Here is a 27,772-nt window from a genome sequence, read left to right on the forward strand (position 1 = left end):
TCTCCTCATGTGTAAAATGACGATGTCAAGAAAGAAAGATGTTTCTTGTGAGGATTAAATGAGGGACAAGTACAGTATGTAGAGCAGTACTTGTGCATAGGAAGAGCTCACAAATGTTAACTTATTATTTCATACTTTTTTTGGAAATTAAAGATAATTTTAATTATCTTCCCCAATTCTTCTACCCCTGTCATTAAGCAGGACTATTCACAGAGCACAGAAAAACCAATAAGACCCGCCTCATCCAATGATGCATTCCTCCCCTGCTTAGGAAGCATCAGCAATTCTTTTGTCCAACAAAACAAATGTCAAAGCTAACCCTTGGCCAATTTGTTTCTGTTCAGCCTTCCCAGTCTCAACACTCCTCCTCTCCCAAGGCCTCTAATTCCATGCATGTATACTGAGGCCCAGAGAAGTTAAGTAACTTGTCCAAAGTCCCAAAGCAAGCAAGCAAGCAAGCAAGCAAGGAAGCAGCTGTCAAGCAAGCAAGCAAGGAAGCAGCTGTCCCATCAATGGAGTCTGCATAAGCCTTGTAGATTCCCAGCTCCTGGTACTGTCCATTCATACCTCACCCTCATGGCTCGACCTCTTACCCATGGCACTCACCATCTTCATCAGGAGTGAGGAAGGTATAGAAAGCTGGTGGGTTCAAGGACTCCACGAACTTGGATTCCACCATTGATTCAGACAGCAGCTCTAGCTCCTCAGGGAGAAGGAGCAGACTGATGGCCTCAGGGAGGATGCTAGAAGGCAGCAAGATTGGCAGGTTTGGAGGGCTGCCTTCTGGTGTAGGCCTGGAGCTGTTGAGTAGGCTCATTGTTGGAACTCCCGGCCTAGATGGTCCCAGAACTTGCCTGGTCCTCTGGGGACCCGGGAGGAGGTCATACTGATGCCAGAACCTTCCAGGGGGCAGAGTGGGAGTAAAGGGCATGGGGAGGGGTTCTCCAAGGACAGAGGTGGTTGTGGTACTGCTGGGACCTGTGGAACTTGAGATTGTATTTGGGAATGTGCTTAGGCTCTCAGGAAGTGGGGGCCTTGGTCTGTCAGGTCTAGGAGGTAGTGGGGTTTGAGGCATATGGGGGTTTGGGGTCTCAGGCTTGGAAAGTGATATGCTTGTGGAAATTTGGTGTGGTGGGGCACTCGGTTTAAGAGATAATATTTTAGGGGTCTTGGACAAGAGGATTCCAGGCCCCAGGTGTGGCATGTTGTTTCGGGTCTTGGGAGCAGGAACCCTAGGTCTGGTGTGTGGTGGGTACTTGGGAACCTGAAGTGTAGAGACTCCAGGTCTTGACTGTGGCAGGCCTTTAGGTGCCTGTGATGTGAGTGCCCCAAGTTGGGGGTGCGATGGAGCACCAGATTTGGAATGCAGTGGAGTAACACATTTCACAGTGTCAGCTTTGGGCGAGGCTGGGATGCCAGGTTTCACAGGTGGGACTTGTGTCCTGGAGTTCATGGGTAATATATCAGGATTCTGGTGTGATAGAGAGCCGGGCTTCAGAGGCAACAGAGTACCAGAATTTGAGGGCACAAGAATGGTAGGTTTTGTCCTGAGAGTTGGCTGGGCCAAGGTGCCAGAATCCTGTTGTGCTGGAATTTTGGCCTTTGGGTATGTGGGCATCGACAGGGTATGAGGGCTCTCTCCCAATGGCTCCAGCTCTTTGGAACTTAGCATCTTCTTGGTAGAGGCAGTAGTAGTTGAGGATAAGTAGAACTTTGGTTTCACAGGCCTTGATTTGGGGGAGATGACCTTGGGCACCAAGGCTGGCTGAGCTGTGCTTACCCCTAGGCCATGCCTGCTGCTGGATGAGGGCATGATGGTGTCTGGCCCAGCAGAGGTGGAAGTCTGTCTCCTGGTCTCCTCACTGGCCTCTTTGGGTTGCACCATGACCAGTGAAGTCAGAGGTGTGACAAAGTTGTATTCAAGGGACAGGTTGAGGACTTTGGCAGCCAGCAGGTGGCGAGTGGTGGTGTCACGAGCTTGGAAGCGTGCATCCAGCAGTTCTCCAATGGTGACATAGGCCCAGAGGCGGCGGATGAAGTGGGCCACATTGGGGGCTGGCTCCCCTGGGCAACCAAAGGCCTTCTGGCTGTTGTTGGTGGCCCCTTCACTGTGGTGGGCCACAAGAAGCTGATCCTTGGGGCCACGGGCTGCCAGGTGGATGCCCAGTTCCTGTTTGCCTGGCTGCACCTGTCCTGCCACCACCAGCTCAGAGCCACCAAAGTAGTTGGGGAAAACGGCCCAAGGGGAGGCCCCAACCAAGCCACCCAGGTAGTTCAGACGCACATCTGCCAGCAGAGGCATGGAGATCTCCTCATAGAGGCCCTTCAGCTGTAGGGCCGCATCAGTGTCCTCATATATGCGCCGGGCTATTCCCCGGTTTTCCAGGGACAGGCGGCGCAGCAGTGTAAAGTCAGCATCATCCCCAAAGGCCAAGCTGAAAAGGGATACCCTGTGGCCTAGCGCCTGACGGACATTGGAGAGGATCACACTGGGGGTTGTCACGCCGGCCGTGGGCTCCCCATCCGTCAGGAAGATGATAAGAGGGATCCTCCCCACACTGGGGCCCCTCCCAGGCTCCTGGTTGCTATGGTTCAGCACTGAAGCAGCTGCCAGCAGAGCTGAGTTGATGTCTGTCCCTAATTGGGGAATAGATTGTGAGACCATCTTCTCTGGTCACTTCTACCCCCATTGCAGACACACTGGGCACCTCATCAACTTCCCAGGCTCACAGCTCCTTATCTTTGCTCAGGCTGTATCCACTGTTTCTCCTTCCCAACTTCTCCACTCCCACCCAGACTTGCTGAGATCTGACATTGGGGCCCACATGTCATTGGCTTTTATCACTCTCTGTCTCACACTGTTCTTTGTCTGTTTCCTTGGTGGTGCAGGGTCGAGGGGGGAGATGTCTCATTCCCGAGCCAGACTGGCAGGCTCCCAAGGCTAGCACCCCTCCCCTCCAACCTTCTTGCTACAGGGGAAGAAAGGACAGAGTTGACAGGAGGCAGTGAGTAGAGGAGACTTCAGTAGTTGTCAGAGACGATTGCTTAAAAGCTAGAATCAGGGCAGCAGCTTCCTCAAATGCTTGGAAATAAATATCTAGATTATTGATTTAAAGAAAGTTTAGCAAATTCTTTCAAGTGTTTGCTTTAAAGAAGAGGAAACTGAGGCCAAAAAGAAATGTGCCCTAAGATACATGGAGAATCGGCTGCGCTCTTTCTACAAGGAAAGGGTGATGGGAGAACACAGAGGACAAAGGACCATATTTGTGTGAAATGTGGTCTTGATATTTCAGGCACTGTGAGAGTTGAGGAGGATGGGGGAATGAAGAGAGGGTTTCAGGAATTTCCCATATCACCACAGCCTGCCCATTTGGGTGGGTAGATCTAACACTTACAGCCATCGGCTTCCATGCAATGCAGGTAGTCCTTGGCACTGTGGACATTCTGGATAGTGGCCTGGATTGAGCCTCCAGCTTTCCAAACATTAACTGTGTCAGAAAAGGAGATGATGTTGAAGTAGTCATTGGCTTGAAGGTCACTGAGGATCACATTCATGGCCATTTTAGTCTGTGGGATATGGATGAAATGAAGAGAATGGGACAAGACTTGAGGTCTACGAGATTGAAAGGCTTTTTCTACACAAGGCATTAACATCTAAGTGTTATATGGTTTTAAGACTCTCTGACTGCCGGACTCTGTGAATCTAGGATTCTCAGGTGAGAAGACTCTATGGGTTCCAAGGCATAGAACTGCACTGTTTAATATGGGAACTAATAGTCACATGTAGCTACTTACATTTGAATATAAACTAGCTAAAATTAAAGAAAAATTCAAACATTTAATTCTTTATTTGCAGTAGCCACATTTCAAGTGTTCAATAGCCACATGTTGCCAGTGGCTACTATATTAGATAGCACAGAATTTTAGATCATTTCCATCATCACGAAAGTCATATTGGACACTGGTCATCTAAAAGGTTCAAGCTCCATGTTTTTAGAGCTCTAGAATTCATTTGCTATATGGTTCCTGGGCTCCATGACCCGGTATTCAATGATCTTTAGGACCTTTATGATCCCAGGTCTCTTTTTTATTATTACACTTTAAGCTCTAGGGTACATGTACACAACGTGCAGGTTTGTTACATATGTATACATGTGCCATGTTGGTGTGCTGCACCCATTAACTCGTCATTTACATTAGGTATATCTCCTAATGCTATCCTTCCCCCTGCCCCATGCTACAACAGGCCCCAGTGTGTGATGTTCCCCTTCCTGTGTCCAAGTGTTCTCATTGTTCAATTCCCACCTATGAGTGAGAACATGTGGTGTTTGGCTTTTTGTCCTTGAGATAGTTAGCTGAGAATGATGGTTTCCAGCTTCATCCATGTCCCTACAAAGGACATGAACTCATCCTTTTTTATGGCTGCATAGTATTCCATGGTGTATATGTGCCACATTTTCTTAATCCAGTCTATCATTGTTGGACATTTGGCTTGGTTCCAAGTCTTTGCTATTGTGAATAGTGCCGCAATAAACATACATGTGCATGTGTCTTTATAGCAGCATGATTTATAATCCTTTGGGTATACACCCAGTAATGGGATGGCTGGGTCAAATGGTATTTCTAGTTCTAGATCCCTGAGGAATCGCCACACTGTCTTCTACAATGGTTGAACTAGTTTCCAGTCCCACCAACAGTGTAAAAGTGTTCCTATTTCTCCACATCCTCTCCAGCACCTGTTGTTTCCTGACTTTTTAATGATCGCCATTCTAACTGGTGTGAGATGGTATCTCATTGTGATTTTGATTTGCATTTCTCTGATAGCCAGTGATGATGAGCATTTTTTCATATGTCTGTTGGCTGCATAAATGTCTTCTTTTGAGAAGTGTCTGTTCATATCCTTCACCCACTTTTTGATGGGGTTGTTCAGTTTTTTCTTGTAAATTTGTTTGAGTTCTTTGTAGATTCTGGATATTAGCCCTTTGTCAGATGAGTAGATTGCAAAAATTTTCTCCCATTTTGTAGGTTGCCTGTTCACTCTGATGGTAGTTTCTTTTGCTGTGCAGAAGCTCTTTAGTTTAATTAGATCCCATTTGTCAATTTTGGCTTTTGTTGCCATTGCTTTTGGTGTTTTAGACATGAAGTCCTTGCCCATGCCTACGTCCTGAATGGTATTGCCTAGGTTTTCTTCTAGGGTTTTTATGGTTTTAGGTCTAACATTTAAGTCTTTAATCCATCTTGAATTAATTTTTGTATAAGGTGTAAGGAAGGGATCCAGTTTCAGCTTTCTACATATGGCTAGCCAGTTTTCCCAGCACCATTTATTAAATAGGGAATCCTTTCCCCATTTCTTGTTTTTATCAGGTTTGTCAAAGATCAGATGGTTGTAGATGTGTGGTATTATTTCTGAGGGCTCTGTTCTGTTCCATTGGTCTATGTCTCTGTTTTGGTACCAGTACCATGCTGTTTGGTTACTGTAGCCTTGTAGTATAGTTTGAAGTCAGGTAGCGTGATGCCTTCAGCTTTGTTCTTTTGGCTTAAGACTGACTTGGCAATGTGGGCTCTTTTTTGGTTCCATATGAACTTTAAAGTAGTTTTTTCCAATTCTGTGAAGAAAGTCCTTGGTAGCTTGATGGGGATGGCATTGAATCTGTAAATTACCTTGGGCAGTATGGCCATTTTCACGACATTGATTCTTCCTATCCATGAGCATGGAATGTTCTTCCATTTCTTTGTGTCCTGTTTTATTTCATTGAACAGTGGTTTGTAGTTCTCCTTGAAGAAGTCCTTCACATCCCTTGTAAGTTGGATTCCTAGGTATTTTATTCTCTTTGAAGCAATTGTGACTGGGAGTTCACTCATGATTTGGCTCTCTGTTTGTCTGTTATTGGTGTATAAGAATGCTTGTGATTTTTGCACATTGATTTTGTATCCTGAGACTTTGCTGAAGTTGCTTATCAGCTTAAGGAGATTTTGGGCTAAGACAATGGGGTTTTCTAGATATACAATCATGTCATCTGCAAACAGGATCCCAGGTCTTTATAGCTGCCTTTCAATGACTTTGCATGCTTTGGTTCTGCTGTAATCTGCTCTTCTGCCTCACCCTCCATTTCTTCCAGGCTGGTCTCACCAGCCCCTAGAAAACTCAGGTTCCAGTTTAACTCCATAAACCTTGCTCTTTTATGCTCTTTAGATAGCATACTCTCCAACTTCCCTTTATTTATTCACATCTTTACTGTTCTTTCAGTTGCTCCTTCTCTGGAAAGTTCTTCCTTAAGTTGCCAACCCTGACCCCTGCCCTTCTCACTTAGATATTCCCTGTCCCAGTCTGTTAACTGACTGTTTTACATGAAATATTTTTACTTTCTATCCAAATATGGAACCCTTTGAGAGAAGGGCTTATAATGTTGCTGCTTCTTGTCTCCCTTCTCCATGGCAATACTAGCATAGGGCTAGGCCCATAGGAGGTTCAGGGAATAGAGTGTGTAGGATCTACTATTAAGTATCATTTACAGGACACTTGCTATGTTCCAGGCACTGTGCTAAACCCTTTTGATGCATCAGCTCACTTAATTATCACAGCAACACAATGAAGAAGGTACTAATACTATCCTCATTTTACAGGTGATGACACTGAGACTCAGAGAGGTGGGTGCTTGCTTAAGGTCATACAGCTAGTCATTGATGGACAAGCATTTCAAATCCACATTTGGGAGGTTTTAAATCCAGTGACCCTAAGCACAATATTATGCTTTCAATCCTTTATATAGATATGGATTTCAGAGACCACAGGAAGGACACTTGAGACCCACCTTTCTCTATACCTTAAACTGATAGGAAATATCTTGAATGCTTCTAAGTGGATTAGAGTCTTTCCTGCCATAGGGAGAGCTCTGGGGATAGGTCGTATATTCTGGGACAGGGAGCTAAGCACCATACTCTTGTTTCCATTGAGAGGGAAGAGACTTAATAGGATTGCCTTTCCTGAGAAGAGCTGTAGAAAAGTGAGAGCCTATGAGGTCCTAGAAGTCAGAACCTCTTGTTGACCAGGAATAGACTGTAGAAGTGTGCTGTTTAATCTCCAATTACTTTGAGATTTCCCAGCTATCTTTCTGTAATTGAATTCTAGTTTAATTCCATTTGATTTGAGAGCATACTTGGTACAATTTATATTATTTTAAATTTGTTAAGGTATGTTTTAAGGCCAAGGATATGGTCCATCTTGGTAAATGTTCCACGTGAGCTTGAGAAGAATGTGTAATCTGCTTGAGCAGAATGTGTAATGTTGTTAAACAAAGTATTCTAGAAATGTCAATTCGATCTAGTTAATTGATGGTGCTGTTCAGTTCAACTATGTCCTTACTGATTTTCTGCCTGCTGAATCTGTCAATTACTGATAAAGCGATGATGAAGTCTCTAATTATAATAGTGGATTCATGTATTTTTACCTTCCAGTTTCGTCAGTTTTTACTTCATATATTTTGGTATGTTGTTTGTTGCATGCACATTAAGGATTGTTTGTCTTCTTGGAGAATTTCCCCTTTACCATTATATTTGTTTTATTGTTATATCATATAATGCAACTATTTATTGCTGAAAATTTCCTTGCTTTGAAGTCTATTTTGTCCAAAACTAATACAGCTACCCCAGCCAGCTTTCTTTAATTTGTGTTAGCATGGTATATCTTTCTCTATCCCTTTTCTTTTGATTTATCTGCATCTTTATATTTAAAGTGGTTTTCTTATAAACAACCTACAATTGGGTCTTATTTTATTATCCACACTGAGAGTCTCTGTCTTTTAATTGGTATATCTAAACCATTTATGATTGCAGTCATTACTGACATAGTTGGATTAATATTTGCCATAGTTGTAAATATTTTCTATTCTTTTAAAATTCTTTATTCTTATGTCTTCCACTTATTTTTTGGCTTCTCTAGTTTTAACTGGGCATTTTACATGATCCCGTTTTATCTTATCTCTTAGCATATGCATTAGACTTAAAAAATTTTAGCAGTTCCCTTAGAGTTTGCAGTATACATTTACAACCAATCCAAATCCACTTTCAAATAACACTATACAGCTTTATGCATAGTGCAAGTACCTTGTAACAGAGTATTCCCAATTATTCCCTCCCATCCTATACAATATTACTCTCATTAATTTCACTTATTCCTAAGCTACATTCACTAAATACATTGTTATTTTGAAAAAATATTATCTGTTAGGTCAGTTAATAAGAAAACTATTTTATTTTACCTTCATTTATTCCTTCTCCAACACTTTTCCTTTGTTTATGTAGATCCAAGTATCTGAGATGTACCATTTTCTTCCTCTATGTAGAACTTCTTTTAACATTTCTTGCAAAGCAGGTTTATTGGTGACAATTCCCAAAATTTTTGTTTGTTTGAGAAAGTCTTTATTTTTTTTTCACTTTGGAAGAATAATTTTGATGTATACAGAATTCTAGGCTGGTGGGTTTTTTCCTTTAACACTTGTAATATTTCACTCCACTTTCTTCTTGCTCCCATGGTTTCTGAAGAAAAGTCTGATATAGTTTATATCCTTGCTCCTCTATAGGTAAGGTACATTTTCCTCTGGCTTTTTAAAAGATTTTTCTGCTGTCTGAATATGATATGCCTAGGTGTAGATTGTTTAGTATTTATCCTGCTTTGTGTTCTCCTAAGCTTCTTAGACCTGAGGTTTGGTGTGCATAATTTATTTTGGAAAATTTGTATCTATTATTACTTCAAGTATTTCTTCTGTTCCTTTCTCTCTTTCTTCTCCTTCTATTATTTCCATGATGCATATGTAACACTTTTAAAATTGTTCCACAATTCTTGGATATTCTAGGGTGTTTCTTAAAATTCTTTTTATTTTTGTTTTTTAGCTTCAGGAATTTCTATGAACGTATCTTCAAGCTCATTGGTTCTTTACCCAATCATGTCCAGTCTACTGATGAGTGAATCAAAGGGATTCTTCATTCCTGTTGCAGTATTTCTGATATCCAGCATTTCCTTTTTATTTTCCTAGGGTTTTCATGTCTCTGCTTACATTACCATGTGTTGTCCTTATATGTGGTGCACTCTATCCATTAGTGCCCACAGCATATTAATCATGGGTTTTTAAATTCTTGGTTTGACCCATTAAAAAATTGGCAAAGGACATGAACAGATACTTCTGAAAAGAAGACATACATGTGGACAACAAGCATATGAAAAAAATGCTTAACATCACTGATGATTAGAGAAATGGAAATCAAAACCACAATGAGATACCATCTCACACCAGTCAGAATGGCTATTATTAAGTAGTTAAAAACAACAACAACAACAGATGCTGGCAAGGTTGTGGAGAAAAGGGAACGCTTATACACTGTTGGTGGGAGTGTAAATTAGTACAACCATTGTGGAAGACAGTGTGGCAATTCCTCAAAGATCTAAAAACAGAAATACCGTTTGACCCAGCAAACTCATTACTGGGTATATACCCAAAGGAATGTAAGTCGTTCTACCATAAAGACTCATGCACATGTATGTTCATTGCAGCACAATTCACAATAGCAAAGACATGGAATCAACCTAAATGCTCATCAATAGTGGACTGGATAAAGAAAACGTGGTACATATACACCATGAAATACTATGCAGCCATAAAAAAGAATGAAATCCTGTCCTTTGCAGGAACAGGGATGGGAACTGGAGGCAATCATCCTAAGTGAATTAATGCAAGAGCAGAAAACCAATGCTACATATTCTCACTTATCAGTGGGAGCTAAACATTGAACACACATGTACATAAAGAAGGGGACAAGAGACACTGGGGCCTACTTGAGGGTGGAAGTTTGGAGAAGAGTGAGGATTGAAAAATGATGTATTACATACTGTGCTTATTACCTGGGTGACAAAATAATCTGTACACCAAAAACCTGCAATACTAAATTTACCCATGTAACAAACCTGCTCATGTATCCACTGAACCTAAAATAAAAGTTGGAAAAAAAATTTCAATCAAAAATAAAATTGTTTGATAATTTCGACATATCTGACATATTGAAGTCTGGCTGTGATGTTTGTTTACTCTCTTCAGACAGTGTTTTTCTCCTTTTAGCATGCCTTCTCATTTTAGGTTGAAAGACAGACGTGATGTATCAGGTAAAAGGAAATAAACTAAAAGGCATTTAGTGTGGGGTTTTAAGTTTATCTGGCTATGAGTTAGGTAATGTTTCCTGTTTGGGGCAGTTTTAGTTGTCAGAGGCTAAAACTACTATTTTTTTGACAGGGTCTTGCTGTGTTGCCCCAGCTTGAGAGCAGTGGTGTGATCTTGGTTCACTGCAAGCTCCACTCGCTGGGCTCAAGCCATTTTCCAAATGCAGCCTCCTGAGTAGCTGGGACTACAGGTGCGCACCACCACACCTGGCTAATTTTTGTATTTTTAGTAGAGACAGGGTTTTGCCATGTTGCCCAGGCTGGTCTCAAACTCCTGGGCTCAAGTGATCCACCTACCTCAGCTTCCCTTCTAGTGTCTGTATTTTTGTTGCTTCTGTTGTCTTTGGTTTTCCCTAGGAACATTTTCTTCAATAGGGTTTGGGCTTGTAGTTCTATCAGCTGTAACTTTCCGTTATTGCCGAGGAGCCCAGTTGATGTGGTGATAATGTGTGGAGTGAGAGGAAGCATTCTATACTCTTATGAGGAGGTCTCAGTCTTTTAGTGAATTGGTGTCCCTGAGATAGAAACTTCACAAGGACTTCTGAGATTTTACCCCTCCTCAGTGAGACAAGAAGGCCAGAAAGGGCTGGATTTGGGGAGATCCCTCCCCCTACACTGGGGCTGGGGAGCTGGCTTGGGGTATTACCCATTTTTCCCCAGGTTGCTCAACTCTGGTAAAACAAACTCAGCCTTAGGTCCCAAAGGCTCTGTGATTGAAAGATTAAGGAGCAAAGCTATACAATTGCAAGACACCGGTACAAAAAGCTCCAGGGTATTATGGTATGAAATGCTGCCTGCAGAACTTTATGGATTCAGGGACTAAAGTCAAAGCCTGCTTGGTCTACGGCCTCAGAACTCTGACCCATGGGCACAGTGGTAGAAGTGCAACAAGATTAAAATCGATATGACTCCTGACTCTATGGTTTCTAATTCTATAATGCTAGTACTCTATACTATTAGGCCTTTAAAGTAAAAAAAAAAAAAAAAATTACAAAGACCCAAAACCTTGTGGCCTCAGGAAGACTCAGAGTCTTTCTCACCTAAGGTTTTCTTGCTTTTGGATTCTAGGATCCCAGGGTGCTCTAGCTTGAGGGTCCTATATGACCCTGGGCTTTCGTGGTTGAGGGTCTCAATGGTTTCACAGTGACCAATGTGTCAATGTTCTTAGGACTCTGTGGCTCCAGGTCCACAGGCTCCTGTTAGGTAAGATACCAGGACCCTAGGGTAGGCCCAAGCCTGTAAGACTCAAGGGTCATGGGATGGTGGAATCTCTTCTCCCAGGGCCCCATTGTTACCACGCTCTCTGCTTTCTGGGTCTTCTGATACTAGGACTAAGAAAGGTTTCCAGGATCCTTGTTACCTGTTCCATCTTGGTACCAAACATGGAGCTGCTTACGTCAATAACAAAAACCACATTCTTCTCCATAGGTGGAAGGCCTCTGGGGGCAAAGTAGTGAATGAAATAGTCATCGTAAATCTGGACCAAAAAAAAAAAAAAAAGTAGAACCAAGAAGGACAGTGAAAGCCAATCTAAATCAGGTCCCCTCTTATTTTCCTGCATAACACTGTGCTTTGTTCCCCAGGACTTCTCACTGTTTCTAAACAGGCATGTGGGTGACTGTTTGCTCACTGTCCATCTCCTTCACCAGAACCGTGTCTCAGCTATTCAGACCTTCATCCCGGGGCCTGCCCCAGAGCTGTGGAGGGAATGAGACTGGCTTGTAGCCCAGGACTCCAAGGATCAGGATCTCTGTAATATGTGAGTTCCTGTCTGTGAGAGAGTTGGGCTTGCACAGCCTTGAAGGTCCCTAGGGATATTTTGCCTGGGCTGCAGGAACTCCAAGTATTGTTTTAACCTCCCTGTATAGAGTGAGCCTGGGGCCCAGCTCTTTGCTGCCAGGGGCTGGGAGTTGCAGGGCCTCCCTCTCCTCCTAAAACCTCCTTTCTGCTGTTGCTGGGCAGAGCAGGGAGAGGAGGAGGGAACCTAAGCTGAGTGAGCTGTTTATTCAGAGGGGATTGGTTACACCAGGTACAGATGCCTTGGGTTGTCCTGGATGTGATTGGCTGCTGACTCCCCTCCCCCACTCCATTCCTCCCTCTGCAGAGCCTCGGGGCTGGGACAGCTGAGGGAAGGGGAGGGGAGGGGGGCTGGGAGGGCCCCTCAGGACCAGTCTCAGCTCAGCTCAGGGATGTCTGCGCTGGCTGAGGGTCTGTGCTACCCTGAAGCTGAAGCAGGCAATGCCCAGGGCCACAGGCTTTTGCTCCTCTCTGCCCTTCAGGCACTCTCTGACCATTAGGCTGTACACTACCTCTTCCCTCTCAAGAGGAAAGAGGAGATAGGAAGACATCTGCTCTTCCCCCTCCACCCCGGCCTTTGAATTAATTCACATGTGCAATTGCAGCCTCTGTCTCTGCTAATCCTGGCACTCTGGTACAGTTCAAAAAGGCCTGTGTCACCCACACTACAACTGCCCAAGCCAACAGCAGAACCCAGTGGCCTCTGCACACCACCCATACCTGGGCCGGTGAGCGCTCCTGGGAAAATCATGCCTACCTTTCCCCGACCCCATGCCCACCAGGGCCCCCACTTCCTATCACATAACTCAAGGGCAGGACCTTGCTCACCAACCTCTCCCAGTCACTTTAGCAGTCATTCCATCCTACCCACCTGACTCAGGAAGAGAATTAAGAGCATGGAGCCAGGGACACTTTGATTGCCCACCCTACCCTTCTACAGGGTCCACATCACCATAAACCTCCTCCCTCAGCCTAAGGAAAGGAGGTCCTGCCTTGGACCCCATGTACTCCAAGTGCCCAGCCCCTCCAGTACTCCTCAGGTCCCCTCTCTCTAACTCCATTTAACATGTACCCCACTGGGTCTTCTTGAAATATAGAATTTTATTGTCTTTTCCATGCACTAAGACTAGCTCTTGTCCCCAGTCTGCTCCCAAACTTCTCTCTAGCCTCTTTTTTCCCTGAAGCATCACAGGCTGAGAAAGTGGGCACCCTCAATGGGCTCAAGTGCAGATCACTCCTGAGGACCACCACAGATTGGCTACTGTGCCCACCCCGCATAGACACTTCCCTTGCTAAAGGCAACTGTGACTAACTTGCCTCCAAACTCAATGGCTGGAAGAGGGGTGAAGCAAGATGGTGGAATAAAAGCTCCACTGATCATCATCCCCCTAGGAAGGACACCAATTTAACAACCATCTACACACAAATAAGCACCTTCAAAAGAACCAAAAGCTCAGTACCTGGTTTTAACTTCATATCAATGAAAGAGGCACTGAAATGGTAGAAAGAACAGTCTTGAATTGCCAACACCACGCCTACCCCACCCTCCAACTCTGCCCCCAGCAGCGGAGGCACGGTGGGCAAGAGCATTTCTGTGTGTTGGGGGAGGGAGAGCGCAGCTATTGTGAGGCATTGACCTCAGTGTTGCCCTCTTAGAGCAGTAAAAAAAAAAAACTGAACCAAACTCGGCTGATGCCTGCATACGGAGGGAGCATTCAAAACAGCCCTAGCTACACGTGAATTACCCATGTCAGCATGTCAGCAGTTGGCACTTGAGTTCCTGCAAGCCTCACCACCATGGACTAAAGTGCTCTAGGGCTCTAAATAAACTTGAAAGACAGCCTAGACACAAGGACTGCAACTCCTAGTAGGGGCCTAGTGCTGAACTGGGCCCAGAGACAGTGGACTTAGGGGGCACACAACCTACCGAGATAGCAGCTAGGGCAGCTAAGTGAGTGCTAGCATCACCCCTCCTCTAACCCCAGGCTCCACAGCTTGTGGCTCCAAAAGAGACCCCTTCATTCTGCTTGAAGACTGGAGAGGGAAGAGTGGAAAAGACGTTGTCTTGCATCTTGTATACCAGCTCAGCTGCAGCAGGATAGGGCACCAGTAAGAGTCGTGAGGCCCCCTTTCCAGGCCCTAACTCCCAAACCACATTTCTAGACACACCCTGGGCCAGAAGGAAACCTGCTGCCTTGAAGGGAAGGACCCAGTTCTTGCTGCATTCTTCACCTGCTAAATGAAGAGCCCTTGGGCCCTGAATAACCAGCAATAATGCCCAGGTACTACATTGAGGGCCTTGGGTGAGACTCTGAGACTTGCTGGCTTTAGGTGATGCACATTCCAAGCTGTGGTGGCTATTGGGAGAGTGCTTATGTTTTACAAAAGTAGAGGAGAAAGTAAATTGGACACTGTTTTGAAGCTTAAGTACCAGCTTGGCCACAAGGATATAGAGCATCAAGCAGGCTCTTGAGGTCCTAGATTCTAGGCATGGGCTCTTGGATGGCCTAGAATCCAACTTCCGGGCCTGCCCTAGGCCAGAGAAGAGCCTACTGCCCTGAAAGGTGAGGCTAAGGATAGGCAGTGTATACCACAAGCTGACTGAAGAAACTTTGGGCCTTAAGGGAAAATCGGTGGTTGTCTGTCAGTACTCCTTGTGAGCCTGTGGTGGCAATGGCCATGAGGTGAGGCTCTTCTGCCTTTGAAAAGGGAAAGGCAGAGTGAGAGGAAGTGTATCTTGTGGTTTGACTGCCAGTTTACCAGCAGGACAATAGAACACCAGGTAGAATTCTAAGGAGTTTGACTCTAGTCTCTGGCTCCTGGATGGCACCTCTGGATCCACCTAGGGCCTGAAGGAACTCACTATCCCAAAGTGAAGGACACAGGCCTGGTTGTTTTTGACACTTTCTGATTGTACAGCCCCAGGGTCTTGAGTGAACATAGGCGGAAGCCAGGATGTGGTTACAGCAGGCCTTGGGTGAGACCCAGTACTGTGCTGGCTTCAAGTCTGACCCAACGCAGTCATAGGTGGTGGCCACAGGAGTGCTTGTGTCAATACACCCCCTGCTTCAGGTGGCTCACAACAGAGAGAGAGAGAGAGACTCTGTTTGGGAGTAAGTAAGGAAAGCGAATTAGTCTGCCTGGTAATGGAAAGAATTCTCCCAGATATTGTCCAAGACCATCAAGACAATACTTCTATGAGTCTGCAAGAACCACAGCATTACGAGGCTTGGGGTGCCCCCTAAAGCAGATGCAGCTTAGATCACAACATGTATGTACATTTGAATATCTGGAAAGTCTTCCCAAGAAGGACAGGTACAAGCAAGCTCAGACTGTGAAGACTATAATAAATACTTAACTCTTCAATGTCCAGACACAGAAGAACATCTAAAAGTATCATGACAATCCAGGAAAATATATGACATTACCAAATAAACTAAATAAGTCACCAGGGACCAATTCTGAAGAAATAGAGATATGTGACCTTTCAGACACAGAATTCAAAATAGCTGTGTTGAGGAAACTCAAAGAAATTTGAGATAACACAGATAAGGCATTCAGAATTCTATCAGATGAAAGTAACAAAGAGATTGCAATGAGATTGCAATAATTTAAAAGAATCAAGCAGAACTTCTGGAAAATGCAATTGACATACTGAAGAATGCACCAGAGTCTTTTTTTTTTTTGACAGAGTCTCCCTCCGTCACCCAGGCTGGAGTGCAGTGGCACGATGTTGGCTCACTACAACCTCTGCCTCCTGGGTTCAAGCGATTCTCCCGCCTCAGCCTCCCGAGTAGCTGGGATTACAGGCATGCACCACCATGCCCGGCTAATTTTTGTATTTTTAGTAGAGACAAGGTTTCACTATGTTGTCCAGGCTGGTCTCAAAGTCCTGACTTCAAGTGATCCACCCGTCTCAGCATCCCAAAGTGCTGGGTTTAAAGGCATGAGCCACTGCACCCGGCCTGCACCTGAGTTTTTTAAAAGCAGAATTGTTCAAGCAGAAAAAACAATTAGTGACTTACAAGATAGGCTATTTGAAAATAAACAGTCAGAAGAGACAAAAGTAAAAAGAATAAGAAGCAATGAAGCATGCCTACATGATCTAGAAAATAGCCACAGATAGGCAAATCTAAGAGTTAGTGGCCCTAATGAGGAGATAGAGAAAGAGATAGGGGTAGAAAGTTTATTCAGAGGGATAATAACAGAGAACTTTCCAAACTGAGAGAAAGATATCAATATCCAGATACAAGAAGCTACCAGAACACCAAGCAGATTTTACCCAAAAAAGACTACTTTGAGGAATTTTATAATCAAACTCCCAAAGGTCAAGGATAAAGAAAGGATCCTAAAAGCAGCAAGAGAAGAGAAACAAATAACAGACAATACATCTCCAATATTTCTGTCAGCAGACTTTTCAGTGGAAACCTTTAAGGCTGAGAGAGTGTCATGACGTATTTAAAATGCTGAAGGAAAAAACTACTTTTACCCTAGAATAGTATATCTGGAGAAAATATCCCTCAAACGTGAAAGAGAAATAAAGAGTTTCCCAGACAAAAAAGAGCTGAGGGATTTCATCATTGCTAGACCTGTCCTACGAGAAATGCTAAAGGGAGTACTTGAATCAGACAGTAAAGGATGTTACTGAGCAATAAATAATCATCTGAAGGTACAAAACTTACTGGCAATAGTAAGTACACAGAAAAACACAAAATATTATAACACTGTAACAGTGGTGTATAAACCACTCTCATGCTTAAGTAGAAATACTGAATGATGACCTAATCAAAAGTACTAACTAAACAACTTTTAAGACATAGTACAAGAAGTTACAAATAGAAACAACAAAGAAATAAAAAGCAAGAGGATGAAGTTAAGGCATAGAGTTTTTATTAGTTTTCTTTTTGTTTGTTTGTTAGTGCAAACAGTGTTAAGTTGTTATCAGCTTAAAATAATGATTAATAAGATAGTATTTACAGGCCTCATGGTAACCTCAAAACAAAAAACATACAACAGATACACAGAAAATAAAAAAGTAAGAAACTAAATCATATTACCAAAGAAAATAATCTTGCTAAAAGGAAGACAGGAAGGAAAAAAAAGGACGAGCAGACCACAAAAAGTAGGAAAACCAATAACAAAATGGCAGGAGTAAGTCCTTACTTGTCAATAATCACATCGAATGTAAATGGGCTTAACTCTCCAATCAAAAGACATAGAGTGATTGAATGGATTAAAAAAAATAAGACCCACTGATCTGTTGCCTATAAGAAAAACATTTCATCTATAAGACACACATAGACTACAAATAAGATGGAAGATGATATTCCATGCCAGTGGAAACAAACAAAAAAGATGAGGAGGAGCCATACAGAGAAAAAATCTATAAGAAGAGACAAAGAAGGTAGCAATATAATGATAAAGGGGTCGATTTAGCAAGAGGATGTAACAATTGTGAAAATATATGTACCCAACACTGGAGAACCAAGATATATAAAGTAAATATTATTAGAGCTAAAGGGAGAGATAGACTCTAACATGATAATCGCTAGAGTCCTCAAGACCCCACATTTGGCACTGGACATCTTCCAGGCAGAAAATCAACAAGGAAACATCAGACTTAATCTGCACTATAGATCAGAAACCTAATAGATATTTACAGAACATTTCATCCAATGGCTGCAGAATATGCATTCTTTTCTTCAGCACATGGTTCATTCTCAAAGACAGACCATATATCAGGTCACAAAGCAAGACTCAAAATTCAAAACAATTGAAATACCATCAAGCATCTTCTCTGACCACAATGGAATAACACTAAAAATCAATAACAAAAGGAACTTTGGAAGATATAGAAATACATGGAAATTAAACAACATGCTCCTGAATGAACAGTGGGTCAATGAAGAAATTCAGAAAGAAATTAAAAAATTTCTCGAAACAGATGACAATGTAAAGACAACATGCCAAAACTTATGAGATACAGCAAAAGCAGTTCTCAGAGGGAACTTTATAGCTGTAAGTGCCTACATCAAATAAGAAGAAAAATGTAAACAACATAATGATGCATCTTAAGGAACTAGAAAAGCAAGAGCAAACCAAACCCTAAATTAGTAGAAGGAAACAACTAATAAAGATTAGAGCACAAATAAAGAAATTGAAGTGACGAAAACAATAAAAAGATCAAGGAAACAAAAAGAGTTTTTTTTTTAAGTTTAACAAAATTGACAAACCTTTACCCCAACTAGTTAAAAAAAGAGAAGATCCAAATAAATAAAATCAGAGATGAGAAAGTAGACATTACAAAATGATACTGCAGAAATTCAAAGGATCATTAATGCCTACTATGAGCAATTATATGCCAATAAGTTAGAAAATCTAGAAGAGGCTAGAGAACCCAGAAATAAGGCCACACACCTGCAACTATCTGATTTTCAACAAACCTGACAAAAACAAGCAATGAGGAAAGAGTTTCCTATTCAGTAAATGGTGGTGGGATAACAGGCAAGCCATTTGCAGAAAAATGAAACTGGACCTCTTCCTCATACCATATACAAAAATTAACTCAAGATGGTTTAAAAACTTAAATGTAAAACCCAAAACTATAAAAACCCTGGAAGACAATCTAGGCAATAGCATTCTGGACATAGGAAAGGGCAAAGATTTCATGATGAAGACGCCAAAAGCAGTTGCAACAAAAGCAAAAATAGACAAGTGGGATCCAATTAAACTAAACAGCTTCTACATAGCAAAGAAAACCATCAACAGAGTGAACAGACATAAGAAAATGTTTGCAAACTATGCATCTGGCAAAGGTCTAATATGCAGCATCTATAAGGAACTTAAACAAATTTACAAGAAAAAAAACAAGCAGCCACATTAAAAAGTAAGGAAAGGCATGAACAGACACTTCTCAAAAGAAGACATACATGCGGCTAACAACCATATGAAAAAAAGCTCAACATCGTTGATCATTAGAGAAACACAAATCAAAACCACAATGACACACCATCTCACAACCAGTCAGAATGGCTACTGTTAAAAAGTCCAAAAACAACAGATGCAGGCAAGATTGCAGAGAAAAGGGAATGCTTAAACACTGTTGGTGAGAGCATAAGTTGGTTCAACCACTATGGAAGACAGTGTTGCAATTCCTCAAAAACCTAAAATCAGAAATAGCATTTGACCCAGCAATCCCATTACTGGGTATATAATCAAAGGATTGTAAGTTTTTCTATTATAAAGACACATGCACATGTATGTCCATTGCAGCACTATATACAATAGCAAAGACTTGGAATCAACCTAAATGTCCATCAATGATAGACTGGATAAGAAAATATGGTACATATACACCATGAAATAGTATGCAACCATTCAAAACAATGAGATTATGTTTTTAACAGGAACAGAGAAGAAGCTGGAGGCCATTATCCTTAGCAAACTAACACAGGAACAGAAAACCAAATACTGCATGTCCTCAATTATGCGTGGGAGCTAAATAATGAGAATACATGGACACATAGAGGGGAATAACACACACTGGGGCCTGTCAGAGCACCCTCTGGAGGGTGGTAGGAGAGTGAGAATCAGGAAAAATAACTAATGGGGTTGGACACAGTGGCTCATGCCTGTAATCTCAGCACTTTCAGAAACGGAGGCGGGCAGATCACCTGAGGTAAGGAGTTCGAGATCAGCCTGACCAACATGGAGAAACCCCATCTCTACTAAAAATACAAAATTAGCAGGGCGTGGTGGTGCATGCCTGTAATCCTAGCTACTCAAGAGGCTGAGGCAGGAGAATCGCTTAACGCAGGAGACCGAGGTTGTGGTGAGCCGAGATTGCGCCATTGCACTCCAGCCTGGGCAACAAGAGCGAAACTCTGTCTCAAAATAATAATAATAATAATTAAATAAAAATAACTAATGGGTACTAGGCTTAATACTGGGGTGACAACATGGGGTGTCTGTAAAACAAACCCCCATGACCCACATTTACCTATATAACAAATCTTTATGTGTACCCTTGAACTTAAAAGTTAAATTAACAAAAAGAAAATCTAGAAGAAATGGACAAATTCCTAGACACATACAACCTAACCATCACTGCAGCGTGAAGAAATTCAAACATGAACAGAACAATAACACGCAACAAGAACAAAGCCATGATAAAAAAATCTCCCAGTAAAGAAAGGCCCAGGACCTGATGACTTCACCACTGAATTCTACCAAACAGTTAAAGAATAACTAATACAAATCCTACTCAAATTATTACAAAAAATAGAGGATGATGGAATACTTCCAAACTCATTCTACATGGTCAGTATTGCCCTGATACTAAAACCAGGCAAAGACACATCAAAAAATGAAAACTATAGGCCAACGACTCTGATGAATATGGATGTGCATGTCCTCAACAAAATACTAACAAACTTAACTCAATAACACACTCAAAAGATCATCATGACCAAGTGGAATTTATCCCTGGGATGCAAGGATGGGTCAACATATGCAAAGCAATCAATGTGATACATTATATCAACTGAATGAAGGACAGAAACCATATGATCATTTCAATCGATGCTGAAAAAGCATTTAATAAAACTCAACATTTCTTCATGACAAAAACCTTCAAAACACTGGGGATAGAAGGAACATACCTCAATATAATAAAAGCCATATATGACAGACCCACAGCTAGTATCATACTGAATGGGGAAAAACTGAAAGCCTTTCCCCTAAGGACTGGAGCACGACACGAATGCTCACTTTCACCACTGTTATTCCACAAAGTACTGGAAGGCCTACCTAGAGCAATCAGACAAGAGAAAGAAATAAAGGGCATCTGAATTGGAAAGGAATAAGTCAAATTATCCTTGTTTGCAGATGATATGATCTTATACTTGGAAAACCCTAAAGATCCCACAAAATATATTAGAACTGATAAACAAATGCAGGAAAGTTGCAGGATACAAAATCAACAAAATAAAATCAGTAGCATTTCTATATGCCAACAGTGAACAATCTGAAAAAGAAAATTAAAAAGAAACCCTATTTATAATAGCCACAAACAAAATTAAACACTAGGAATTAACTTAACCAAAGAAGTGAAACATCTCTATAATGAAAAGTATAAAACACTGTTAAAGGAAATCAAAGAGGACACTAAAAAATGGAAAGATATTCCATGTTCATGGATTGGAAGAATCAATATTGTTAAAATGTCCATACTACCCAAAGCAATCTACAGATTCAAAGCAATCCCTATCAAAATCGCAATGACATTCTTCACAGACATTGAAAAAACAATCCTAAAATCTAAATGGAACCAGAAAAGACCCAGAATAACCAAAGCTATCCTAAGCCAGAAGAACAAAACTGGAGGAATCACATTATCTAACTTCAAATTATATGGCAGAGCTATAGCAAAAAAACAGATTGGTACTGGGATAGAAACAGACACATAGACCGATGGAAAGGAATAGAGAACCCAGAAACAAATACACTAATCTATAGTGAACTGATTTTCAACACAGGTGCCAAGAACATACATTGGGGAAAGAACAGTCGCCTCAATAAATGGTGCTGGGAAAACTGGATATCCATATGCAGAATAATGAAACTAGACCTCTCTCTCACCATATACAAAAATCAAATCAAAATTGATTAAAGACTTAAATCTCAGACCTCAAACTATGATACTATTAATACTACAAGAAAACCTTGGGAAAATCGCCAGGGCATTGGTTTGGGCAAAAATTTCTTGAATAATGCCCAATAAGCACAAGCAACCGTAGTAAAAGTGGACAAATGGGATCACATCAAGTTAAAAAGCTTCTACACTGCAAGGGAAATGATAAACAAAGTGAAGAGACAACCCACAGAATGGGACAAAATATTTGCAAACTACCCATTTCACAAGGGATTAATAACCAGAATATATAAGGAGCTCAAACAACTCCATAGGAAAAAAATCTAAAAATCCAATCAAAAAAGGGCAAAAGATTTGAATAGATATTTCTCAAAAGAAGACATACAAATGGCAAACAGACATATGAAAAGGTGCTCAACATCACTGATCATCAGAGAAGTGAAAGTCAAAAACTACAATGAGATATCATCTCACCTCAGCTAAAATGGCTTCTATCCCAGAGACAGGCAATAAGAAATGCTGGCGAGGATGTGGAGAAAAGGGACCCCCATACACAGTTGGTGGGAATGTAAATTAGTAGAACCATATGGAGAACAGTTTGGAGGCTCCTCAATAAACTAAAAATTAGAGCTTCATCATACAATCCGGCCAATTCCACTTCTGGGTATATACCCCAAATAAAGAAAATCAGTGTATCCAAGAGATGTCTGTACCCTTCTTTTTCTTACAGTGCTGTTCACAATAGCCAAGACTTGGAGACAACCTAAGTGTTCATCAACAGACGAATGTATAAAGAAAACGTGGTACATATACACAATGGAGTACTATTCAGCCACAAAAAAGAATGAGATCCTGTCATTTGCAACAACATGAATGGAACTGGAGATCATTATGTGACATGAAATAAGCCAGGCACAGAAAGACAAATCTCGCATTTTTTAGATCACTCATCAGTGGGATCTAAAAAATGAAAGCCATTGAACTCATGGAGATAGAGAGTAGAAGAGTGGTTACCAGAGATTGCGGGGAGTGGGGTAGTGGGGAGATGGGGCGGGGAAGGCAGGGATGGTTAATGGGTACAAAGAAAAGTGAGAAATAATGGATAAGACTTAGTATTTGATAGCAAGACAGGGTGACTATAGTCAATAATAATTTAATTGTACATTTAAAAATAAGTAAAAGAGTATTAAATGGATTGTTTGTAACACAGGGATACATGCTTGAGGGAATCGGTACCGTGTGATGTGATTATTACGGATTGCATGCCTGTACCAAAACATCTCACTTAACCCATAAATATATACACCTACTGTGTACCCTCAAAAATTAAAAGTAACAACTTTACTAAAAAGCAAACCCAATGTCTGTATTTTGAGTCTCTTGGGACTGCCTTCCCGGCCCATGAATGTCACAGTTGAACATGGATGACTTCTGCTGTCTTCAAAAGTCGTTTCCCCTGCGATCTGTGACAGTGAACTCTCCTTATTCTCCTACCGCCTCTGTCTGCCCACTCCCTTCGCAGTGCTTCCCATTATTTGTCAGGTCAAAGCATGAAAAGAAAATGATTATGCTGGTGCAGCTCAGTGGAGTGAACTGCTGGGGACTGGGGCTCTGGGCAGGCTGTGTGCAGTTGATGGGGCAGCTGAGGGTATCCATAGCTGCTGGATTGGGCTGCTTCACCCTAGCTTTGCCTTCAGGGATTTTCCCTTCTGGCTCCACACATGCTCCCTGGGTGACCTCCCTTTGTCACTTGGCTTCCACCACAGAACCCCTATCAATCACTCTGCATCTCTTCTCCTGTCTAGGGCTCCCACAGTTGCCCCTCACCAGTGGGTGCACACTCACTGTTGGACATGTGCCCCAGGATGTTTCAAGAAGCCTCTGATGCATCCTGCCCAAGCAGTGAATTCGTTGTACTGCCCCCACGTGGCCCTTTTATGCCTTCCTGGTCAGGGGCACCATCATCCACATGGTCACTCTGGAGACAAATCTGAGTGTTGCCTTCAATCCTCAGGTGGCCCCCATTCCCCGCAGCCAATCAGCCTCCTGTTGCTTTTCTCTGCTGGATACTTCTCCAGGCCACCCTCCTCTTCATCCCTAACTGACAAAGCCCAAGCTCAGGCCTCATTCGTCTCAGGTTTCCTTCTTCTACTGCGACCTCTCCCATCCATGCTGCTTGGAGGCAGTGGCTGGGACCCTGTAAACACGACCTCACAATGTCATTTTATCTCATGGCTCCCTGGTCACCTACAGGACAAATCCCATGTTCCTTTCGTTGCCCTGCAGGACTCTCCAGCCTTCTATGTGGCTCTTTGGGTTTTTCATCTCAAATCTCTGCTCCAGAACGCCAAGCTATTTGCAATTCCATACACACGTTTGGTGAGTTTTAGCCTGTTTCTTTTTTCGTGCAGCCCCCACTTTGCCGGAATGCCTTTCCCTTCCACAGGCCCCCTCCCATGGCCCACTTTTATTCATTCCGTAACACACAGGTCAGCCTTGGTTGCCTTCAGGGAGCCTTCTGGAACTGGCTTTCCTCTTCATTATGGCTTCCATCTTACCTTGTGTGTCATGGAAAGGGCACTTCTACCTTAGTGTCAGTATTGGGTTTCTGCATCTCACTCAGAGACGATAAGTAGGCTGTGTGTGTGATACCCTTCCGGGTTCCCAACGTTGGCCAACTCAAGGTATGACACAGATTAGGTGCCCAGTGAGCCCCAGCGGGGTGGATGATCTGATGAGGTGCTGGGCTTTGAACGAAGGGCACACTCAAGTAGGAAGAGGGGGATGAACTGAGTGTTCCTGGCAGGGTGTCAGGAGGGGTAAGGGCTCACGGTGCATGGGAGTTCCTGGTTGTACTGGTCAATGCTTCCATCTGTATTTCAACTGCAGGCAGCTGTGTTAATGGTAAAGCATAAACCTGCAGAGGCATACCTCCATGAGCTAAACACACCCACATGACAGAACACCAGGTTAAAGCCCCTGCTGCCACCTGCTGGCAAGGTACCCTTGGCTCCTATCCTGGCAGGAGAATAACTTTTATTCCTCCTGCACAACAGACTGAGCCACACCTCTGTGCCTCTGCAATGCTGTTCCTTCTCACTGCATGCCTTTCCCTTCACCTTCTCGACCGACTTGCAGATATATCCCATTCATTTTTCCCATGCTTACTTAAATTCCAACTCCTTTAGGATGACGGCCCTGAAACCCTCCTCCACTGGCACCACGACAGAACCCATGACACACTCAAACACAGCACCTAGAACATTTGATGACCGACAAGGCTCTGTGTATCTGGGTGCTTCAGGATGGGGTGATGGCAGAGGGAGATGAGTGGCTGTGTCCGACTCACTTCTGAGTTGTCAGAGTCAATGAGTACAGGACTGGCCTAGTTCACATATTCATTCAACATATGAATGAATGAATGTTGCATGAGAAAACGTTTAACCATAGGTCATTTTTAGTCCAGGGCAGACAAACGAATTGTTGGTGGACTGGAGTCATCAAGGAGGAGGTGTTTCGGCAGTGTTTCAGGAACACGAGGATGCTGAGCAGTGGAGCAAGGAGGAAGAAGTCATTCTCAGGGCAGTGGCCACCATGAGCAAATGCTCACACAGATGAGAGGCAGGCTCGGGTGTTTTGGAGAAAGGTGTGATATGGTGTGGGGCAGCTGGAGGGTGGTTTGTGTGCTGGGGTTGAGAGTCCTGTGGTGGGAGAGGCAGAGTGGAACCAGATGTCTCAGGCTGCCCCGCCATCCTTGTGCTCAAGCCAGGGCCCTGGGATCAGTGCTCTGTGCTTTCCCATCTGGGAGAGTGTGGGACCTCTGCTCTTTCTTCATGAATGTGGAAACTCAGAATTGAAGGACTCTCTGTTTAGGCAGATGGCTCCACTGAAGTAATAAGGATTGTTAAAAGCCGAGAGAGAGCAAGGAAGCCCAAGAGAACACAGGAGAGTATAGGAGCTGCAGAACGCGTGAGAATCCATAAGCTTAGGTGCCCAATTAGTGGCCAAGGGTTTACTTTGCAGAAGGACTGTTTTCGAGCAGGCTATGACTTGATTTAGTTAGGGATGGGTCCTTTGGGCACTTGATTCACTGGAGACAGTTCCAGGTCTCCAACCCTTTGGGGGATTCGATGTGCCTCCCAAGGTTGAAGCCGTGTGTCTTTTCACGTCAGCCTATCCTTGTTCACTAGCCCTTGCTTATCTCTAGGGAAACTGGTGTGAACAGCTGGAGAAGCCTAATGCTCAGGCCTGTCTGACTCCAGAGCCCATCCTCTCTCCTCTTCCCCAGGCCCCCTCACCTGCACGTCTCCAATGATGTCCTCCATGACCACATCGTACTGAACCAGAAAGTCAGCCATGATGCCTGACCCAGAGATGGACGACTGGTCTTGCAATGTCGGGCAGTAGGTGATTCGGACACAGGTCTCTCCCCTCTCGATCCTGGTGGATGGGGGTGAATCCACCTCACCTGTATGGGTGGGGAGGATCGGGGCGGGGTGGTACAGAGGACTCGAAAGACAGAAGAACCAGGGAAAGGGCAGCACAAAGGGTGCTATCTGGGGAGGGTGAGAAGTCTAACTTTTCCCCAAACCTCTAGTGCCTCCTGCCTACATCTTTCCACCTGCCCCATGCTCCTCTCCCAGTCCCACAGCCAGCTCCTCTCTGCATCCTCCATTGAGCCCAGCCGGACAGACCCAACCTGGCCATCAGCTCCCAGGCCCTGGCAATGTGGCCCTCACTGGCAACCTCACCCTGCCTCATTTTCCGTGCAACCTGGGGCCAAGTCTTTGGAGGCGTGGCATGTCCGGAGGTACACCAGCAGCCCTCGCCTCCTCCCAGAGAGGCAGTGCAGTGAGTGTGTGTCCAGGAGACAGACAGACACACAGACAAGGTCTAGGTCTCCTCTCATCCCCCCACTGCTGTGGGAAACAGCAGCCTAGCAAGGTTGTCCTCTGGGTCGGATTTCATATTTCTTCTTCCCTCTCTGCCTTCTGACTCTGGGCATCATGTGTGTGAACAAGCCTTTTAGAGTCTCATGAAATCACAGATGACTCTCTAGTCCCGAATGTTTGCTGAGCTGGCCACAAGATCAACTCCTCTGGAATCCAAGACAAATGTCCATTTAGAAATGTCACTGTGCCTCCTTTTTTTCCAGAAAATGGAAACTTCGGAATTCTGCTCCCCCTCCTTCCTGCCACAGCTGTCAGGAAGCTCAGGGGCACACTGAGCCCCATACTCTCTGAGGCGCCTGCTCACATACATTCCCTTGGCTTCCTTCCTCTCAGAGCTCTTTGTTCTGTTTTCTCCCCCACAGGATTGGTCCTACCCTCTGTTTTAACCTTTAAGGAGAATGGGGGAGGGACCTGCCATTTATAGCTTAGGGCTGAAGAGTGCGGCCTGCCCGGACTCAAATGGCCTGTGGGTCCAGGTTCCAGCTGCTGCTGTGTGTCCCTGGACAAGCGACTCATTCTGTCTAAGCTTCTGGCTCCTCATCTACAGCACAGGCATGACCACAGCTCCTACTTCATAGGCAGTGCTTGTGGGAAATAAATGAGGCCATTCATGTAAAGCGTTTGGAGCCATACCTGCATCTCAGTGAGTGCTACCTAATGCTAATGAGTAGAATGATCGTGCAATCTTCTCTGCACCACGTAGTTGGGAGGGAGGAATTCTCTCAAAGTCTCACAGTGGTCCTGAGCTGTAGATGGCATCTCGTCCATTTTACAGATGGGAAAAGTGAAGTCGAGCAATGGAGTGACTGGCTTTGATCGTCCCACATTAGGGGAGTGTCAGCACTGGGATTTGGATCCAGTCTGTGTGTCTGTCTGTGTCTGTTACATCCACTGTCCACCCAGTGCCTCTCTGGGTCAACAGAGTCGAATGAGTTGGGACCTCCAATGCTAAACAGCTTTGGAGGGGCTGCCACATGAGCCAGGGTTGTGAACAGGCCAGCTCCGTGATTCTCCAACCTGGCTGGATGTCAATGTCACCTGAGACTGGTTGATGACACAGCTTCCTGGGCCCCACCCCCATGCTACTGAACTAGACCCTGAAGTCTGGGCTCCAGGAATCTGCATTTCTAGGAGCCCATGTTGTGATTCTGATGTAGCCAGTCT

At 43.6% G+C, this 27,772-nt stretch overlaps 1 protein-coding gene and 1 long non-coding RNA gene across 4 annotated transcripts in view; one reads left to right on the plus strand and one right to left on the minus strand.

Moving 5' to 3' along the window:
* Positions 1 to 27,772, plus strand: part of LOC129138627 (uncharacterized) — a 47,991-nt gene that overhangs the window by 9,214 nt on the left and 11,005 nt on the right. Inside the window, exons 2-3 of one of the 3 annotated variants that reach the window (XR_008541950.1) lie at positions 7,456 to 7,484; positions 8,890 to 10,047. This is a non-coding gene — a long non-coding RNA (uncharacterized LOC129138627). Of the gene's footprint in view, positions 1 to 7,455; positions 7,485 to 8,889; positions 10,048 to 25,944; positions 26,079 to 27,772 lie in introns of those variants that run through there. The other 2 variants (XR_010154910.1, XR_008541949.1) reach the window with 2 other exon arrangements.
* Positions 1 to 27,772, minus strand: part of ITIH6 (inter-alpha-trypsin inhibitor heavy chain family member 6) — a 42,137-nt gene that overhangs the window by 6,497 nt on the left and 7,868 nt on the right. Inside the window, exons 5-8 of the mRNA XM_054676347.1 lie at positions 25,955 to 26,124; positions 11,568 to 11,684; positions 3,396 to 3,567; positions 607 to 2,637 (exon numbers count right to left, since the gene is read on the minus strand). Coding sequence (XP_054532322.1) covers positions 607 to 2,637; positions 3,396 to 3,567; positions 11,568 to 11,684; positions 25,955 to 26,124 — 2,490 coding nt within the window. The remainder of the gene's footprint in view (positions 1 to 606; positions 2,638 to 3,395; positions 3,568 to 11,567; positions 11,685 to 25,954; positions 26,125 to 27,772) is intronic.

Source organism: Pan troglodytes, chromosome X (assembly GCF_028858775.2).
Source record: "Pan troglodytes isolate AG18354 chromosome X, NHGRI_mPanTro3-v2.0_pri, whole genome shotgun sequence".
Lineage (NCBI taxonomy): Eukaryota > Metazoa > Chordata > Mammalia > Primates > Hominidae > Pan > Pan troglodytes.